Source organism: Sturnus vulgaris, chromosome 12 (assembly GCF_052056855.1).
Source record: "Sturnus vulgaris isolate bStuVul1 chromosome 12, bStuVul1.hap1, whole genome shotgun sequence".
NCBI classification, from domain to species: domain Eukaryota; kingdom Metazoa; phylum Chordata; class Aves; order Passeriformes; family Sturnidae; genus Sturnus; species Sturnus vulgaris.
In genome coordinates this window covers 12,788,561-12,808,779 of record NC_142254.1, presented here as the reverse complement: position 1 = coordinate 12,808,779, position 20,219 = coordinate 12,788,561, and the positions used below count along the sequence as shown (strand labels likewise).

Below are 20,219 nucleotides of genomic sequence, written 5' to 3'. Positions count from 1 at the left end.
TGCAGAGCCTTGTCCTTAAAGCAGGGACTTGGCATGAGATGCACAGGGAGTGCTCTGCAGGAAGGCTGCACCCCTGGAAAACTGCTCAGGGAGTCTGTGCAGGGCCGGTTGGGGCACTGGAGGGATGGGGAGTTGGACTCGTTTATTTAATCCTGGATTTTCTGCAAGTTCACTAGAACAGGTGTAGCACAGTGAGCTGTACTTGACCCACCCATCACACTGTGATTTGGAGTCAGATCTCTGCTGGTGACATCAGACTCCACATCACAAAACCAGAGAAAGTGACTGCACAGAATCATTTGAGCCTTGAAATTTTATTATCTTGTTTGCATCAACCAGTTATTCCTTTCAGCACCAATAAAAGACAAAAACCCCTCCATATTGTTTAAAATACCTTGTTTTTATCAGGTCTGTGATTGTGGTTTTCTTGCAGGTAAACAAACCAATGAAAATATTTAAATTTTTCCTTTTTTTTTTAAATACATTTATAACAAAATGTCAGAAGGTGTGTGCTTACCATATAAAAACATTAGGTTCCAGAAGGATACAATACCGAAAAATCATTGAAATAAAAAAAGGTTATTCTTATTACAGGACTTCTAAACCTCAGCAATAATACAAGTCTTTAAAAGCATCAAGATTATATTTAAAACAAAATGGCATGGAAAAGTGAGACCTTCAGTAACAATTTGACCCTCATAATGGATAAAACTGGGAGGTTTTCAAAGTGCTTGAATTGTATTTCTGTCCTCGTCCTGTAGTGCCAGGAGGAGGCAAAACTGCTTTATTTCTGAGCTGCTGATATGTGCTGACACTGCTTGCTGCTGTGTGATCCAGGGTAGCTCACACACCAAACTGGGGACAGTCAGACTGGCTTCATCTGGACCACCAAACAAAGGCCATTAAAAAAAAAAAATCCTCATTGGAATTGTATGTTCCTTAAATCTTACTGTCTTACCCAACATGTAGGCCTGAGGGTATAGCCAGACTAACTGAGAGTGTTTTGGGGATAAAACTTTGTCATGATTCTGGCACAAGGCAGCTAAACTCCTTCTGCAGCCAGCAGGACACACCTTCTCCTGGAGCCAGGCTCTGGGAGTTTCTGTTTGGGTGCTTTGGCAGCTTCTCCCAAGTGTCCAGGCTGGGGTGGAATAAAACTGGGCACCACTGGAATGAGTCAAATGCCTTTTCCCCCAGCATGAGGCTGGGTGTTCCCTCCCTGGGCTCAGTGGCTCCATCTCTAGGGTGCGTTTTTGAAGTGATCTAAAGTTACCAACTTGACACCTTCAAAACTTCTGGAAATGCTTGGTTTTCAACTGTCCTCTCTGGCTTTTTGTTCACTTGTTCTAGAAGTGCTCTTGTAAAATGCAAACTGAACATGAGAAACAGAAGATGTTATCTGGCTTTTATAAAGAATAACACTTCATCTGCATCAGCAGTGTCCCTGGTGAGGGCAGGTAATAAACCAAGCATATTTTATCACTCACTTCTTGAAGATGCTTGAAATCCCAGTGCAAAGTGGGATAAGCATAGTAGAGTAAGCTTAACTTGATTTCTTATAAATACTTAAAATTCTACTTAAAATTGGGTCATGCTATCCATAATCAAAGTAGGATTGACATCTGAAAAAGCCTTCCAGGGTTTGATGTCCTGGGTGTGTTCTCTTCACCCCCACCCCTTTTTTTTTAATGCAAATATTTTATTCTACAGTGTCTGCCTAAGGCCTGTGATGATTGATATCGTGCCAGGACAGGCATTGTCTGAGAGGATTCTCTGTGGGGTGCTGGATGGAACTGTGGTGGCTGGAGTGGTGTAGGCAAAACTGATTTTCCTCTCGGAGGTCACTGTCATGGGAGGTGAAGCCTGTTCATTCCAGCTCGCTGCTACAGACACTCTCTGACCCCTGCAAGCATGGCCAAGGCATCAGAAGGCACAGGATCAATGCAAAAACCAGGAGCATCTGTACAGTGGTGCCACAATGCTGAACCTCTCAGCATCACTGCCTTGCAAAGTCACATCCCTAAGACAGTAAATTAGAAACAATTACTTACACTGATTAGATGTGTGAGTATTGTGTAAGAGAACATTTTACAACTAGCCAGTTCTCGAGCACTGAGGAACTAGGAACGTCAAAATCTAAAACAGTTTACTTCAAATTTGAAAAAACATTTCTCAGCATATCTCAAAAAGTTGATGAAAATGGCTGATTTTTCAGTCAGCACAAAGCCACAGAACAAATTTTAAATTAATTTGGACCATGTTCATTTTACTGTAAATAAAGTAACATTGTTTGGCAGTAGTTTTATGTTTGTATCCCACACAGTGTCAAATTCAGCTCCTGCAACTGATACTTGGTGAAATTGATATCAAATTGTAATTTACATTGTTAGGAAAACTATTAAAAATACCGTACTTTGTAGTTAGTCTTACTACTGAGAAATAGCTGCTGGACAGCACACAAATTGCTACTGGTACTGTTTGGGTTTTTTAAAAAAGATTAATAAAATACAAGCAAGGTAGAAAACAGGATTAAAAAGCATTGGTTTGGGTACAAGTTTTTCTGAATTGAGTGGAGCAATAAGAAACCCGAAAAACACATTGCACATATGTGCACCCTCTGTATAAAGACAGACATACAAAGTGGGAAATTGGTGGTGCACTGGGGTACACCAGGGACTAAAGTCTCTGATTCTGTAAACTTGAATTCCTAATTTTATAAAAAGGGGAGCTGAGTCTGGTTCCATTTTTGAGTCCCCATGGGTTACACTTCAGACAGCCCCACGGTTTGGCACAGTACACTTTTAAGAGGCAGTCTCTGCTGAAGGAACCCCAGGACTGGAAAATGAGGCATAAAATGTGTCAAGACCAGGTGCAGAGGGAGAGTGAGCAGTGGCCTTGCTGCCTCCTTGAATTAGCCAATACTCTTAGTCCTGTACTCTCATGACTGTTACGAGTTTCCCTATTTGCAAAATCAGATCTAAGTACAAGTTCTGTTGTTTACTGTAGCTAACTAAGCAATATCAGAGGCTGTGCAGACTGAGATTTCTAATTTAGATCTATTCTGATTTAGCTTAAGCTGATTCACAGCAGGTGTAAACTCAACCAAAACAAGAGCGTCCTCAGGAGTTTGTGGGCAGCGTAACTAAAAGAGGTTATTTAATGGAGTACATCTAACATTAGGTTAACTCTTCTTAACACAGGGAATTTGTAATACAAGAGGAAATAACACTAAACTTGAACAGGAGATAGGCAGAAGAAACTAAATAATGGTTAAAATAGAAGGGGTCTCATTGTTCTCTCAACAACACAAACCCTCTGAAATTAAATCCTTAAAAAAAAAATCTCATTATGGACCTGATTCTCAGGTTTTCATTTTTTTTTGTTAAGGTTACAGAGGCTGGTTAAGTTAGGTCATGGGGACAAGATGGCAGAGGGGAGCCCCACATTTGAAGAGCTTTAATGGAAAGAACTATGAATCAGATGGCAAGACCCCCATTCAAGTCTGTGGGTGGATAACACATGGAGAATTGTGTCTCACAGACATCAAAACAGCCTCTGTTCCTGGGAAGCAGTTACCCAAGGCCAAGAGTCACAGTTCTATTCTCTACTCTCCTGCTGGCCACGTTCCACTTCCCCTTTAAGTATACTGATTCCTTTAGAAAATTGTCAGATTATTCTGCCTTATCAATCGTACACTGCTCTACACCTTTTCCCCCCAAATGTCACTTATGTTTATTTTTACTCTATATCTAGCATGCATTTTACAATTCATTTCCCACTTACCCTTTCTAGCTAAGGCAGAATGTTGGCTCTGGTGTTACCACTGGTACTACAGGAATCTATTCACTCTACTGTAACATACATATCCCATACCATAATTCAGAACTGTCCCACACGTGGGAAAGAAAAGACATTACAGGGAAACTATTTCTTCTTAAGGGAATAAGTTGCATTTAGAAAGCTGAAGGCCTGATTCTTGAGTCATCATTCAGACAAAACAGTTCATAATTTCAGTGGGAACACAGCTGGCATAAGGGTGGGACTGTGTTCTTGAAGTCTCAATTCCGAATCTTTTAATTATCCTTACATCAGACAGGAAGATACCGGTCTGCAAATTGAAGAGAGTTGTTTGGTTCAAGGTCTACCTGTGCTGACAGAAGGGTTTCCAGTGCCAGGAGGCCGTGGCTGGGCTGGTGTGTGCCCTCCCTTCCCTGCTGTCCAGGCTGCTCCCCGGCTCTCCCGGTGCATGCAGTGCGGGCGCATGCGGCGGCTGCAAGCACGAGCTACAACTGTCACAGGCTAAAGAAAGAGAAAAAGCTGCAGCTTCCGAGTTAGACAAAGAAATGATGCAAAAAACCATTGAGCGGCACTAACTCACAGACTAAGTACAAACTAAATTGTGCTATATATTAGTATAAAAACATGTTTTAGTAAGAATGGCACTGGTTCAGAAGGAATTAGGACTTCCATCTTGGTTCCGTTCGGTCCACAGTGAAAGCTTTGTAGTACAGGCCTGCCCTGTTGCCTGAGCCACTTGTCACAGTGGCTCTTGGCCACAGCCCCTTCCATTTCTTCCCTTTTTAGATCCACATTGTTGGTACTTTCTGGGAGTAGCCCAGGTCAGGTCTGGTCATCGTTCCTAACGTGGCACCAGAATAGTTCATTCTTATCCTCTGATATTTTTGAAATATCATTCGTGTTTCCCTCTTCTAATCTCTCAGAGCTGGTCACTTTTAAGGGTCATCCTCTCCCGTGGACACCACGAGGCGCATTGCTACTGGTAGGTGATCTGTCAGGCCTGCCAGCTGGGTAATAAAGCTGAACTCTTCCACTTCCTGCAGAAGGAGAACAAAAGCAAGGTAAGGAGCTAAGAAATCAGTCTGTCAGTCCACACATCAGACCTCAGCCTGTTTGAACTGCCTTAGTGTATTATAGAGGTGTGGGACCAGCCTGGTTTGGCTGGGCTGATGGGGAGCTGCCACTCAGAGCATGGCAGTGTGCTGCAGAGGATGGGGTGAGCCACTGGTGGCACCCAACTGAGCTGGTCTGGATGAAATCTTTCCATTTTCCACCTTTTCTTTCCGTTTGCAGTAACATCTCTGTTGTTCCAGACAGACCCATCTGCAGTGCTGCAGTAGCTGATCCATGGTATGGCAAATAGATGTGAATGAGCTCCTTGTTTTCATCATGGAACTCTGTACAGGGCAAGGCCCTACACTAGGAAGCAGACTGCACCCTACAAATTCTCCCTCTGGGTAGCTCATGGCAGCTTCTGCCTACATATTGCAGAGTTGTAACTGGGGTAGGTTTATATGAGCATAAAAGGACACCCAGACACTTGAAAAGATTAAAAAATGTTAGGACTGCAAGCATGGGAAAAGCATCAAGTAAAACAATTGGGAAAACGTTTAAAAGGAGTGAAATCAAAGTTGGTTAGTTTTTTAGAAGAGCAGTACATCTACCAGTGCTGCTCCTGGAATCCTCAAACTCAACTTTGTTATGTAGTAGCTTTACAAACATGGTACCTACATGCAGAAGTGGGAAATAGCAAAGCAGCAGGTCCTCCCAGGAGAATGGGTGTTAATCCAAGCAGAACAGGCTGCAGTGCCATTCAAAGGAGTGTGTGTGCAAGTTACAGACTTTTTGGCAGCTCTGAAACTCACCACTTTCCATTCCAGGTAGAGACCTTCTTCTGTGTAGAGCATGTAGTCAATCCTCCTCCCATTTCCCTTCAGTGATGCCTTCCTCCCCTTCTGACTGGAACTGTGGTTCTTGCTGGTGGGATAGACTAAGTATCCTTTCCTTCCTTCTTCACTTTCCAGCACCCTAGTTCATTAAAAAAACAAACAAAACAAGTTTTAATGTTCAAATGTTTGCTCGTCCTGGCCATTTATGCATTACCCAAGGTTCTCTCCATATCCCTGGTAAGGATAATGTCAGTCCCTGTTAAACCTGCAAAGCACATCTTTTTCCAAATGTGATTTCCAGTTTGAGGCTGCTCTAACTGCTGACAGAGCTCTTAAAGCCTTATGGCAGGCTTGGTACTGCTGCTGGTGTCCTAGAGCTCCCTTGAAACCAGGAGAACAAACACTGAGAGGGGACCCTGCTCTCACTGCTGTAAGGCAGCTCAGAGCCCCTCTGTTGATTTCCAGCATTGGTGGAACGGGCACAGGAGGAAGTTGTTTCCTGGATTGCTTTAGTACAAACCTGAGCACTTTGATGCAAACCTCTCCATTCTGATCAGACCAACCCCTGAAATTACAACATCCAGCTTTACAGACAGGGCATGGGTGAGGACTGGTTTGCAGGAACACACAACTGGGCATGTGGTGGTGGTTTTGAGCAGGTTTCAGCACCAGGTTACTGTGTCTTGGACCCCAAGCTCTTCCTCCTCTAGAAATGACAGCCGAATTTGTTTGGTCCTGTATGTGGCACTGCAAACTCCCCCACACGGAGGAGTTACTCTGCAGGTGTGTTAGCACTGCCCCCCTTGCAAAGAGATTACCCAGCCCAAGGCCACATACAGAGCACTCAAAACTGAGAATTCGTTTTCTAGGGACCAATCTTGTGTTCAAGGAAATAAGATGCTTCTCTCCCATTACTCATTTTGAGTGCTTAAACAATACCTGTAGGTTTTAAGCAGAAGACTGTTAAGGCCCCAATCCAACTTTGAACTGAGCCCAGCTTTGAACATGACCTTGGACCAGGTACCCCACGAGAGTCCTGTCACTCTGTTTTTACAGTAATCCTGTGCTGTTCTGTGTTCTTTTGCTGCTGTGTTGGATTTTGAAGGAAGCTTGTTTTACCCTCCTGTGTTCTATTTTAAAGCTCTGCCAAAGGAGCACCGAGGGAACAGCCCCAGCTGTGAGAGTGAACTGGACTGGGACCTGCCCGTGCTGGGGTTTGTGCAGGGGGACATCAGGTCCAGCACAGGTGAGTGCCACAGCCCACACAGACAGGGGCTGCTCAGGCTGTGGTTTTGCTGTATCTGTCTTAAAACACAAACTTTCTAAACCACCTCCTCAAAAATCTCCTCCCTTTGCTCACCTGCCAAAACCTGAGCTCACAGTTCTGTGGTTTCCCTTGTAAGGGTTGATGACACCATTAAACTGCATCATCAGCTCTTGCAGGATAAACACTGAGCCGTGGACTTGGGTCCTAGCAGGCACAAAGCCTTTAATTTCACCTTGGAATAAAATATTTTTGATCAACTGCTTTTTAAGACTTGACTTGGATGGGTTTTATGGGGCTGGATTCAGGAATTTTTTTAATGGATACATGTGAGAGTACAGAACGAAGGAAAAACAAGGGACAAGTGATATGTTTTAATATGTGAGATTCAGATGGCTGCTTTGTCAAATTCTGGGTTTTGGAAAGACCTGGATGGTGGCAGAGGAGACTCAGCACTGGCTACAGCCGATTAGGTCTCAGCAGTGTTATAATCTCTAAGTTTGGGTCAATTAATACGTTTGAGGTGCACGTTATGTGCTGCAGCAGATAACAATGACAAAACTCTGATCATGTAGTCATTTGATCCAAAGTTTTCTTAACCCCTCTTTGGACTTAGGGAGGTATTGAAGATTCTTAGAGCTTATTGTAATCGGTTTATGAAAGTAAACTTTCTTTTATGTGTTGCTTTGTTTCAATAACTCACATTAAATTAGCTTTATTGTCTGCATCCCATTTTGATTATCCAAAGAGCTCTTGCAAATTATTCACTTCCTGAGATTGTTTTTCTAGGTTCAAGGAAGCAAGTTCTTTGATGGTACTGACCTCTTTCAAAAATTGTATTTATATTTGGCAAAGATAATTAAGTAACAAAATAGAAGAAACTGCTAATTAGCTCTGCAGCACTACTGCAAAAAAATCTTACTTGCATTAATTTAAAGCTTGATTTTTTTTCAGTTTCAGGTATATCTTTTAAAAAGTTTGTGAGTGCTGGGCTTTCACTTAACCTGCACAATGCTCATGGAAGGGAAATATTAATTTCAAATACATGGAACTGTAAATGTGCATGCATGTGCTGCTGTTGAGCACTTGCAGCTCTCTGTGCACAGGGGCTGGCTGTTTGTCTCTGACACAGGTACAGCACAGCTGGCTCTGCTCTGCTGGCACTTAAACACTGACAACTGGAGGGAACATTTCTAACATGACTGAGTTGCACAACTAAACCTCAATTTTCAGAATAACTGTCTTGATTCATAGGACACAAAAAAAGGGAGAATGAAACAACTGGAACTTTGTTTTTCCCTGACAGGGTTTCAGTCCCAAATACCCCAGAGCTGGAGTGGAAGCCCCATCCCTGTGCTGGGTGGTTTTGTGGTGCTGACCCAGCTGCAGCCAGAAAAGGAGCACCAAGAGCAGTGACTGCAAGGGAGCCATAAAGCAAAACTCCCTCATCCCAAACCTCAAGGGATCACCTCTCATCTGGCCAGAAGCACCTGAGCTGAGGAAGATTTTTCTCACTGGTATTGAAGCCTTTAGCCCAGAACTGTGAGTTCCTGTCCAGCAGTGGAGACTGGAAAAAAATTGCATTTAAATTTTTTCTTAGCTATGCTGGAATGTGCTCTCCTAGGCCTGCCTCTGGTCCAGGTTCAGAGATAAAAATACCTTACTCCAGTGCTTATCTTAAAGATGACAATCATCTCTGTGAGATGGGATTATTTGTATGCATTTCTTGAAGCCTTTCTGAGCAGAAGCTTGTGTGGCTACCAGGACTGTGGCAGGGCCAAGGTTGTTACATCTAGCTAATTAATTGTTTGATAATTATAAATGACTTGCTCATTATTTGTATGAAGTCTGTTGTTCTAGTCTAATGTTTTATGTACACTGTGCTTAACACAAAAGAGATAGTTGAGAACGAATTATTCTGCTGCTTTTATGGCCTATTTATTTTAGTAATGTGAAATACTTAATTTTATTTATAAACCAGAGAAGAGTGCTGATGAAGAAATAATTCTCTGGATAGCTGACATTGCCAATTTAAATGTCTGTAATGCTTTATCAAGGTTTATTTTTGAAAAATTTGAGACTGCACCAATTCTATGCAGTACCCTGGTTTGATGTGTATATGAACAATATTTGTTAGCTAGATAGTGCCCCCACAGCCACTGTGCTATTTAACATTTAACTGGCTTTAAAGCCCAGATTCCATTAACTGCTTTAAATTTCCCTGGATTTCTTTGCACATTCCCTGTTTGCCAGTGCTTTGCAGAGACAGCAGGACAGAGTCCCTTGGCCTCTCATGGAAACCATGGCTCCCAAAACATGAGCACCTCCCCAGAATGCACACATGCAGAGAGCCCTGTCCCACTGCAGAAAGAGCCTGGGGAAATCACAGTCCCATATAAAGTTATTTCATCAGTGCAAAAGAACTAGAACACATGGCAGAAAATTGAAAACCACATTTAGCAGGCAAGAAGCCTTATGTATATTCTGTTCCCAGCACTTAGGGCTATTTTCCAGGGGTGCTGTGCATACCCAGTGGTAGCAGAAGTAGTATTCTTAATTTGTTATTGATTATTTGATGGCTCTCTATTTAATCAGTCATGTATTTGTCAGTGGAATGCAATTACTGAACACGAGTAACTCTTCAGGGAATAAAACATAATACTCCAAAAGGAATTTTGTGACACATTGCCTGAAAAGGTCACTTTAAAACACAGGGTTGGTTTGGGTTTTGTTTCTTTTGTTTGTTTTTGGTTTGGTTTTCTTAGGGGATGAAGGGGATTAGGTTTTGTTTTGGTGGTTTGTTTTTGACCCTATTTGAGTTAGAGAACCAGCCTCTTTTCCTGCCCCTTTTATCCTCTTCCCCAAACACCCCTGGTAAAAATTTGATTATTTGTTTCCTTTCAGTCCATAAAATACCTCTCAGTCTGAATATCTGAAATGTTAAATAGCAAGCAATTAATTTGCTTTTTATAGAACTGTCTAAAACATGTGGAAAGGTCAGGAATTCATACTTCTGTAGGTTATCTGGAGTGCACACTTCTTCATCATATAATCCTTCAGGATCCAACAGGGTACCTGTGAACAGAAAGGGAGATGTGAGTGTCCCAGCACGGCTCCTGGGATGTGCCTCTTGGGAATCTTGCAGAGGCACAGGTGTGTGGGAGAGAGGGGACTGCTCTGAGAGCTCAGCGTGTTCACTTCTCTCTCCAGACCTCCCTGCTGCCTGACACCTTGCAAATGTCTCCACACTTCCACTTTCTCAGCCCCCATGACTCTAATCTGTTTTTCTCCTACCATAGAATAAAGTCTCATTATTAAAAAGGTCTACTTATCTTTAGTATCTTCACAGTTATTAAAGCTCCTCTGGAGCAAGTATTAATTCCTGTTCTAAAACTTCAGCAAGTTCAACTGAGTCTCACCAGGTATTAATATCTCAGAGTTCCAGGAAATCTTTTATAATACAAACCTTACAAATTCGTAGAGTTGGTTTGCTTTGTTACATCCTCACTGACAGTATTTATTGAGCACCAAATGGAACACTCTGAGCAGAAGCTGCTTTCACTGCATGCACAAAGTACAGAAACAATTATTTGGCTACCTCCTCCTCCAAGTAATCTAGAGATTATTTTAAGAGTAGAATATTGGGGAAGGCATTCAGGTGGCTTGATGTGTGACTTCTAGAATGTGGACTGCAGTTCAAGATCTGTTTGGTTCTTAATTATCATTCCACCAGCTATTGTTAAGGTCTATGAAATTTATGGTATAAAAATACACCTTATAAATATTTGTCCTTCACCAAACTCTCACTGCTGGCCAGCTGAGGCAGCTGCTGCTTAGAGCTGGCTGTGGGTGACAGACAGGGGAGTGTTCCCACACTGGGAGCTGGAGAAGGTCTTACCAATTGCCCAAGGCTTATCCTCCCCAGGACCAGCTCGACACGGGTCTTTGTAGTGTGTAAACAGAGAATGCTGCTGCTCCAGCTTGTCCTCTGCAGGGAAAGAACAGCCCCAAGAAAAGGCACATCAGCTCCTGGTTGTGACCCTGTGCACAGCTCTGTGTTCTGCCCCAGGAACAACACCAAGCCCTCGTTTCTCCTCAGCAGAAGAATCCTAAATACCTGGGTTTGATTTGAGTCACTTCAGCCACAGCTTTACTGTGCAGCAGGATCTGGCCTTGGTCAGAAATTCCAGCACATGCTTGCTATTAACCATGATTTCCCATGCTTTCTTACAAAGTCTTTTCAATGGAAGATATTTTGGGTGGTTTTTAGCTCTAAGCTGAAATGAAAGTTTCCAGTGTATCTCTTCCCTCTGTCACTGCCATTGTTTGCTTACACAGCACAAAACTCTTGTTGAGATAGAACACCCAGAGGAGACTGGGCTGGCTTCCCAATGGCAAAGGAAATGCCTGCTTGTGGGCATATTTACACATCTCAGTAAGTTTGAAGATAAAACCTTATGCTTTCTTTGCTTCAGAAGAATTCACTGACTGAATGTTTTCCAAGTTATAACAGATAAGAGAAAGGATGGGCAATTGATAATTGCTTGGGATGTTATCTACAGCATTAAAGCCATTCTAAACATAATCAGCATGACCTATCAAACTTTAAATTAAATTCTTCCTCGTTGCTACTGTGCTCCTTGCATTGAAAGCATACAGCAATTCAAGCTCCTAGGATCACTTGATAAGAAATCCCACAAAACTGCACACACCAGCATTTCAGACCCTGAACAAACCAGCAAGGTCCAGTTCTGTGTGTGCTGCTTATCAGCACAGTCACCATAACCAGGGAAAAAACTGGAGCTTGAAAATACCAACATCTACAATTCTACTGTTAAATGGTAAAGAAACTGCAAACAGCTCCTGAAAACTTCCTCACAGCACTTGCACCTTTTACAAGGCCAGAACATCTTAGCCACACTTGAAAGCTCTCTCTTGGTAGAATATTCACCTGAGTTTGGAGCTGCTGCTGTTGTGTATTTGTCACTGTCTATGCCAAGAGCATGTGTAAAAATAGGAAATAAAGTCTAAAACAAAACTCTGAACTGTGAGCTGTGTCTCTTAGACAGAGCCCATCTCACACACCAAGGATCACATCAAATCTCCTCGTGTAAAACACTGATGAAGCTGCTGATCTCTCTGCTGAACAAAAAGCAGGAGAGCAGCGGTGCTGTGCTCACAGCTGTCTGCTCATTTGCCATTTTGTTATTCAGAGTCTTTAGTACAGCTGACTGACAGTTCATCTGTCTCATCACATCTTTCCAGCTAGCTCTCAGTCTTGAGAACGTCCACAGAACTGCAAGGAGATTGAAAAACTAATTTTTCAGGGAGTGCTGGAGTTGGGGCAGATGATTGGAGCACTGATCCTCCCCAAGTTCTGCCATGTAGGCAACACAAAGAATTGCTCTTTCTGTCTGAGCAGCCAATTGGTTTCTTTAATGTTTATGGAAAAGAAGAAGATTAAATCATTGTCATTTTTTCATTTCTCCAAGTTTTCCCTTGTTGTATCATATGTCTACAGAATCTCCCTCAAAACCAAGACAGATTAAAAAATATTAATTTACAGCTGTGGGGATGACCATGGCAAGTCACAGCTGATGACACAAAATTTTACCCATCTGATTGGAAGGCTTTTTTTCTTATGATAAAAGGTTTTAAAATATACTAGACTTTTACACAAGTCAGTCCAAAGCAACGTGACAATAAGTAACTTTCTGATAACATTCCCACTAAATGTGAATTCCCTGTACAAATGTTGCCATTATGTTCTGTAAAGCTTGAGGGGAAAACTGAGTTGCAGAAAATTTGTCATAAGTATAAGGTCACTCATGGACCTAAAGATCTTAGAAAACTGTACTGTCAATATAACTAAGAATAGAAGCTTGGTATTCACTGAAACATTAATTAGCTGTTGTATCAGCCTGTTGAGTGGGAAAAGATACAGAAAATCACAAAGAGAATTACAGGAAGCTGATTATTGCTTAAAAAAACCTTAAGATACTCAATTAACCTATAAGGCTAACAAATGTCCCTAAAACAATGAGTAATGTAAAAAGGGAAGAGAGAACTTTAGAACATTGCATTAATCTTGCTTAGTACATATGGAAAGGAAGCAATCTGAAAATAAAAAAAATAAATAGCCAGCTTAATTCCAGTTTCCAGGCTGGGTGCATTTTAGAGGGGAGGGTGATGTAAATAAGTGTCGGAGATAGCAAAGATAAAATTAATTTTTATAACCCATTTTTCAATCCTCTTTAGAAGTAGTTACAATGCTTACAACTATTATTTGCAAAAGCAAATTGTTGCTTTTGCTTTTTCATTAAAAAGACAGCTCAGAATTGCATTAATTATGCTCTGTGTTTCTTGTGCAAGATCTTGGGTAGAGAGCCAACACTTGTCAGGTGGAGAGTCCTGACCATATGTTCTGCCTCACAGCTTCACTGCCATCTCCCTCTGCCCGTGCTGCAGAGCCCATTCACTCTCCATTTGTGATCTGACTGGCCACTCTCCCGTTTAGTTTGCAGCAGCTTGTTTACTTCCTTGATGGACACCTTTGCCTCCAGGCCACTCCATCCAGCCAACAATCCTGCAAGTGAAATGCTCAAATCACAGCAGATGTGTCTGCTTGTGTCCCCAGCTCTGCCTCCCTCGCCTGGCACTGCTGCACCTCCTCAGCCTGTGGGGCAGCTCTGATTGACCATTTCCTCCCTGTATTCCCTCAAAAACCACTACCACTGCTGCATTATTCTTCACCCTGAGGTGTGTTTGTCTGACTACAGCATTCTGTAGCCATTGCCACTTACTGCTCCCCTCCACCAGTGAGGGCACTTGGACCACTCTGAGTTTAGTTTGGAGCCTGAGTTGTGATGGATTTACTCTTTGTATATATGAGTTAAAAACGAGTGAGAGAAGGGCTGGGGTTTGGGTGGTGGTCTTTTCTACCAAACTTTGCTAAAATCCTCCATTTATATCTGATACAAGTAATGAGATTAGAGATAACAGTTTGGAGGTTTTTAGGTCACACAATGCTTTTTGTTAAAATTGCTTCTGGTACAGCAGTTGCTCTCTGTCTCAGTTACCTGACACTTATAAAGACTACAGAATCCACTGGGTGCTGTTCCCAAGTTCACCTGTACATCCACAAGCCCTGATCTGAATTGCTGCATCCCACTTTGGAGCTCCCCTGGGCACTGTCCCTGTGATGAGCCCTCCCTGTACCTGCCCTGGGCCCTCTGTGTGGAGCATTCCAGATGTGGCCCCTCAGCCCCAGACACTGATCCACGACATCCAGGGAGCTCTGCTGGGTGCTGAGGGAGGCACAGAGGATACACAGACACAACATTCTGCACTCCACATTGGCAATTTAACTGTTACACAGTGTAATATTCATGTTTGGAAGAAGCTTCCATCTCTGTGAACTCACCACCCATTAATTATGGTTTTGTGGAGTTCTTTTTCTAGTACCCTCAGCATCCAATTAAAAGAAAAAAAAAACAAATTTCTTTAAATAAAAAACCCCAAAAGTACATAGCATCAGTTAATTTTTCCCAAGACTGATTCAGCAATGTTGAATTCTCTCTGCAGCATTAGTCTCCTATGTCTGTATATATGTACTTCCAAATTATTTTTAACTGCATGAATTTACTACTTTTTATCCACAAAAGTCCCATACATGTCTCTCATCAGTAACTAAAACCGTTGGACAGTAAATATTTACCTAATTCAAGAAAAGCTAAACCACTTGATCTGTCCTCATTATTGCTCTTCTGCCTTAAAACCCATCTTGCTTAATAATTCCACAGAGCTCATGGGATGAGCCAAGGGGAGTAGCTCACACCCAAAGCTCATACCTATTTTAGAAATGTCTGCAGCAATTAAGTTTTCCTAGCAAAAGCCAGTCATAATTTAGTGTATAGTCAGATACTGCTATAGCCCACAGGGATCAAGAACATTCCTATTCCTTTTCAGGACTGCTCGACACCAGGAAATGCAAGCCTTGTCTTACCAGAGGAGCAGTTATCAAAGTTGAGATCTCCACAGAGTACATCAAAAGCCACCAGCTCCTCTGGATTGGCTGTGCTGGAGGAGGAGGTAGATTTTCTGAATTCAGACAGCCAATCTTGAAGCATATCCAGTTGCTCACATCGAACAGTAGTGTCTCCTGTAGCAAACAAACAAACAACCAAAATCCTGTTAGAATGATACTCAGCCATGTATGAGCTGCTGAGCTATTGGCAGACATCCTGAGAAAAAGGCTGCAAGGTAAGAAATGGTGTGGCCAAAAGGGGACTCCTAGTGCTGAGCCTGTTAGGAACTCCATTGGGAACCACACTTTTGGTGGTTTTAAATATCTCTTTCTGGAGTCAAGCACATCTGAAGAAATGAGAAACAAGGGCCCTGCAGAAACCACCCAAAACAATGATGTTTCTTGTCATAGGAGAATCTGATGCAGTACATTTATAATCAGGAATTCAAAGTTAAAACCCTACTTCAGACAGAACTAGACATTATGTTCTGAGGTAAATCACTTGATCTTGCTTTGCTTTCTGATTTTTGAAAAGGAAAGGTTTAGCTTTCAAGTGTAAATAGTAAATATACATCAATGGTACATTCATCTTACTTATACTGTGGTAGTCCATCTGAGGAAGGGTTTTGTTTATGTTCAGGAAGAGAAATAAAGAACCAGATTCTGTTCACCAGTTCCAGAGTTGCACCAGGATGTGCCCTGTTCTAAGGGCTGAGATTGATTGGTTGCCAAACGGAACCATCTGACACCCCAAACAGCTCTTTAATTACAGCAACTAACCACACTTAACTTCCAGCACATTAGGTGACACAAAGTCCAATAAAAAATTATTACTGTCTCTCTCTTACAATGATTACAGCAAATCATTTTGATGTGGACAAAGGAGCAGAAAGATCCGTTCTCGAAACAATTCTTTACCATATTGTCTTTCCTTTTGTTTTGGTTTCACTATCCCTAGAGTTAACAGCTATATTTTTGCTTGTTTCAGACTTTTAAAGATACATGAAGTCAGAATAACATTACTTCTCTTCAAAAGAAATGATTTGTTTTCAAATGCCAGAATCAGAAGGAAAAGCAGCAAGCCCAAAATTACTTAGTCTGAGTAGAATTTTACTTTGACATAATTTACTACTTTGTAAAAACTCTTTATTTATGTATGTCCAGAGCTGCTTTCAGAGGCCACAGTGGAGATGGTGAATATTTAAGTCTGCACCCTCACAGTTTATTAAACACTCATCTCAACTGCAGCTGTCACCAGGACTCTTTAGAGACTCTTGAAAAGTGAGCTCTGCAGCTTTAGCACTGTCACTGCTTTAGCACACACAGGCTCCAGCCATTAGGGCTTCACCTTCCCACCACTCTCACCCTGTGAAAGGCTGGAATTTCAACATCATCTCAGGGCAGGGGTGAGCAGGAAGGTGTTAAAGCAACAGTTAAATACAAACAGAATCAGAAATGTTCAACCAAGGATTATTTGATATGATGCTAAATAATTAAAAGCAATATTGAAAAGACCATGACTAGGGAAAGAGGGTTTAAAGTAGGCTCTGACATTGACTCATGTCTTCAGACTGGTAATTCCAACAGCAAAAAATCTGATCTTTTTCTTCTGTTTGTGTTACTCCTAACAAACCTTTACCAGCTGGGCTGTAATATAAAAGCAGATGTGTTTTCCAGATCTATTCCCTAACCTACAGTTTCTAGTTACTGGTACCTCAGGTTCCCATTGTACCCTACTCACACAGCTTGACACTCTTGGGAAAGCCCCTGCTATGACAGCACAAGAAAGCCCCACAGTGAAGATGGAGCTGAACAAAAGCACAGGAAATAGGTCAGGTGGAATAAATAAAGCCTGGAGCAGGTGACACTCACTACAAAAGGTGTGCGTGACTAAGAGACCCATCCTGCTTAGGGGAGAAGTCACAGATTCATGGAATGTAGGAGCTTGTGAAAGGCACCTCTGCAGATCATCCAGTCCCAAGCAGGGATCATCTACAGCAGGCTGTTCAGGACCATGTCAGGTTTTGAAAATTTCTGTAGGTGGAGACTCCATAACCTCTGGGTAGCCTGTCCTGATGCTTCATCATCCTTGCAAAAAACCCCATTTTCCTGTGTTTAAATGGCATTTCAGTTTGTGCCCAGTGCCTTTTGTCCCATCACTGAACCCCAGTGAGGAGAGGCTGCCTCCACATTCCTTGCACCCTCCCATCAGGTATTTACACTTGGACAAGAGCTTTCTCCACCTGAAGCTGTCCCAGCTTTCTCATTCCTGGTGAAGCTCATTCAGATTCATGGACTGTCCTCCTTTAGCAGCATCTGAATCTTCCTCTCCTGTCTCCTGTCCTTAGGTTGTACTTTTTCTGACCTGCCATTGTTTCCACATAAGATAACTTGCTTGTTGACAAGAATGCAGTAAAATCTCGTTCCCCACAAAATCCCAATTACATAAATTGCTTCATTTTCTATGATGTGCTTTTACATTCCTGAATGGCCAAGGATTTTTTACTCATTTTCTGTGAATTATCCATCTGGCATGGCTTCATCAAATGAGAAATAAAATAACAGGGCCATTACCACATGGACATAAAACTCAGGCAGCAACCTGTCCTAGATCAGTGTGAAAAATACAGCAAACCCACTTAACTGAAACACAAAAAGGCAAAATTCTCCAACAGAAAAAACCTTGAGAAAAACAAGATACACACAAGCAAAATGATGTGTCTGATAAGATGCATTGTTGTCACTAGAAAAGCATTAACTGCATAGTGACATACATTTCTCTCTGGGGATGCTGAGCCTTTGTAACAGCCCTGTACAGCTTTTAACCTCAGGGCTCCACAGGTAAACAGGGGCCTTGGAGCTCTGGGAACATGACTTCCATCTGTCTTTAACAAAGGGTGGACTTGTGGCAGCCCAGCATCCCTGACTAGATATCCCCACTAGAGGTCATGGAAGTTATTGCTCTTCAGGGCACCACTGGGAGCAGGGGCATACAGTCAGCTACACTTCCAGGACACAAGATGGGATCTCTCTAATGAATCCCTCTAATGAGTGACTTGAATGCAATTGTTTTCTGACATTAGTGTTATCCAGCTCACTGCAGCTTTCAGCAGGTACTGCATGTGCAAAAGTTACTACTCAGACCCGAGCCTCCCAATGATCAATAACTTTGGAGATGAAGATAAATTAGCTCATCAGACACCCAAGCAGAAGAGAAGCCAAAGTTGCATCCAGCACATCAGGGGAACAGACAGTTCAGTAAATATTAACAGAAGAGAACTAGATAGTAACTCCCAACAAACGTTCAACTTCTTAAACATTCAGATAGAATCAGTGATCTGACTGCTACCAGGGATTAGCCAAAGAATACAGATTTGTGCTAATTGCTCTGCACTCTTTTCTTCAGTAACTGGCCCAGAAAAATACACATAATTGTGTCGTGATGGGTTCCTGCAGCCAGCATTTCTGAATTCTCTGAAAGCTCCTTTCAGCTTCAAATCTTGCAGAAGGATGAAAGGGTAATAGGGGAAACTTCAGCCAGCATAAATAAATACTTCACCTTTGTTCATTGTAGAATAATCATACTTGCCCTTTCCATTCACTTTGAAAACACTCGAGTGAAACCCTGGCTTCAGTTAGAACTCAGGCAAGTGTTACACACTGACTGTTCTGTCCTATTCTGAAAGACATTGGAAGGAGCACTATGGTTGTAGGACAAAGCAGATCCAGGCCTAGTCACAGGACATGAAAAGATCTAGTGGAGGCAGTGCAGTATGGGATATACTGGCAGGAAGCTTGGGGAAGAAGAGGGAAAAAAAGACTTGCAAAGTGTAGGATCTAAAGCCTAATGACAAGGGGAAATTTGTTTCCAAATCACAAACCAAAGGCTTCAGTTCAGCTGTGAGACAGGCTGTGTCACACCTGACTGTGTGCAGACCCCTGCACTTGTAACACTTCATCCAGGCTAGACTGAGGAAATAAAATAAACCAAAGTAAGAATAAACCAAAGTAAGAACCCAAAGGAACAAAGTCCCCTTTTATTCTGCTGGGTTCCTTTTCAGCTGGGTCAGGTCCCCAGCCAAGTAGAGCAGAGTTAGGACAGCTGGGGTAGCAGAGCTGAGAGGAGGGGGAAGGCCAGGCTGCCCTGCTGTGGATACACAGGCTCTGCTGCTCCAGGAACATCGGTGCAGTCACTGCCTGAGGATGCTCTGCACTGCAGCTACTCCTGGTTGCACCACCACAATTCCAAACCCTCAGAGAGCTTTCTCAATGCTGAGCTCTGCTTCAGCTCTGTGGCTACACTGACACTGAATGCAGAACAGGGATGTGAACAGTTGTGAGATAGATCCAGCAGGATACTTCACTTGAATGGGGCTGGAGTAGCTTGGGGCTTACTCTGATGGTTTGGTGGGGTGTCTGAGAGCTGTGACTCAACAGGACTTGGGATGTGGGTGGATTCAAGGCAGCAAAACCTGTCCAGAGCATTAATCACTGACTAATCAACAGACATGAAAGAAGCACGTAGAATTAACAGCCCCCTGGAAAATAATTACATCAAATCTCATTAAAAGATCCCTTCATTTGTCACTGAAATGCAACTATTTCCACAGTGGAAATAAAGAGCTTCTTCCAGTACCAGGCAGAGACCTGAGAGGAAAAGCTACATCTAATTCTAAAGTTTCTTGAAGAAGTTGAGGGTCAGGTCTGAACAAACAGTAATTGCTCAGAACAGAGTTGAGCCAGCACATACCTTGAGAAAAGCATTAGTAGCTGGTCCCTGATCATAAGCAGTTGGATCATTTCACTTTATACTTATGTAAGTATCAGAACTGTCAAGTGTAAGTTTATGTATCCTAGAAGGGAAACCAGGTTGCACTCAGCCACGTGTGACAAGATGATTTAAATGGCTGACCTTTCAAACACTGCTTGTTTTTATAGATACACATCTTTACATCGTTAAACTGGGTTTTTGGATAATTTGTTTAACGCATGAATGTTATGAATCAAATGATGCAAATCAGAAAGCACAGCTCTGCCGAACTTACTAACTTCAGTTTTCCATTTCATTACATAAACAAATATGATATATCTAGGGACAGACTCTTAAATCATTGTCTGCTCTATTTGAATGTAGTTTGAACCAGATAAGCCTAAAAATACGAAGCAGGAAAATAAAATGTTGTGGTTTACCCTTGAACAAACTTTAGGCTGACTCTGAAGATAGAACATTACTTCCCCTTTC

At 42.2% G+C, this 20,219-nt stretch overlaps 1 protein-coding gene across 1 annotated transcript in view; it reads right to left on the bottom strand.

Moving 5' to 3' along the window:
- Positions 1-298: 298 nt before the first annotated feature.
- The window catches only part of SMPD3 (sphingomyelin phosphodiesterase 3), a 99,432-nt gene continuing 79,511 nt past the window's right edge, over positions 299-20,219 (bottom strand). The window contains exons 4-8 of the mRNA XM_014880825.2: positions 14,957-15,112; positions 10,850-10,939; positions 9,963-10,026; positions 5,664-5,826; positions 299-4,835 (exon numbers count right to left, since the gene is read on the bottom strand). Coding sequence (XP_014736311.1) covers positions 4,734-4,835; positions 5,664-5,826; positions 9,963-10,026; positions 10,850-10,939; positions 14,957-15,112 — 575 coding nt within the window. The 3' untranslated portion in view covers positions 299-4,733. The remainder of the gene's footprint in view (positions 4,836-5,663; positions 5,827-9,962; positions 10,027-10,849; positions 10,940-14,956; positions 15,113-20,219) is intronic.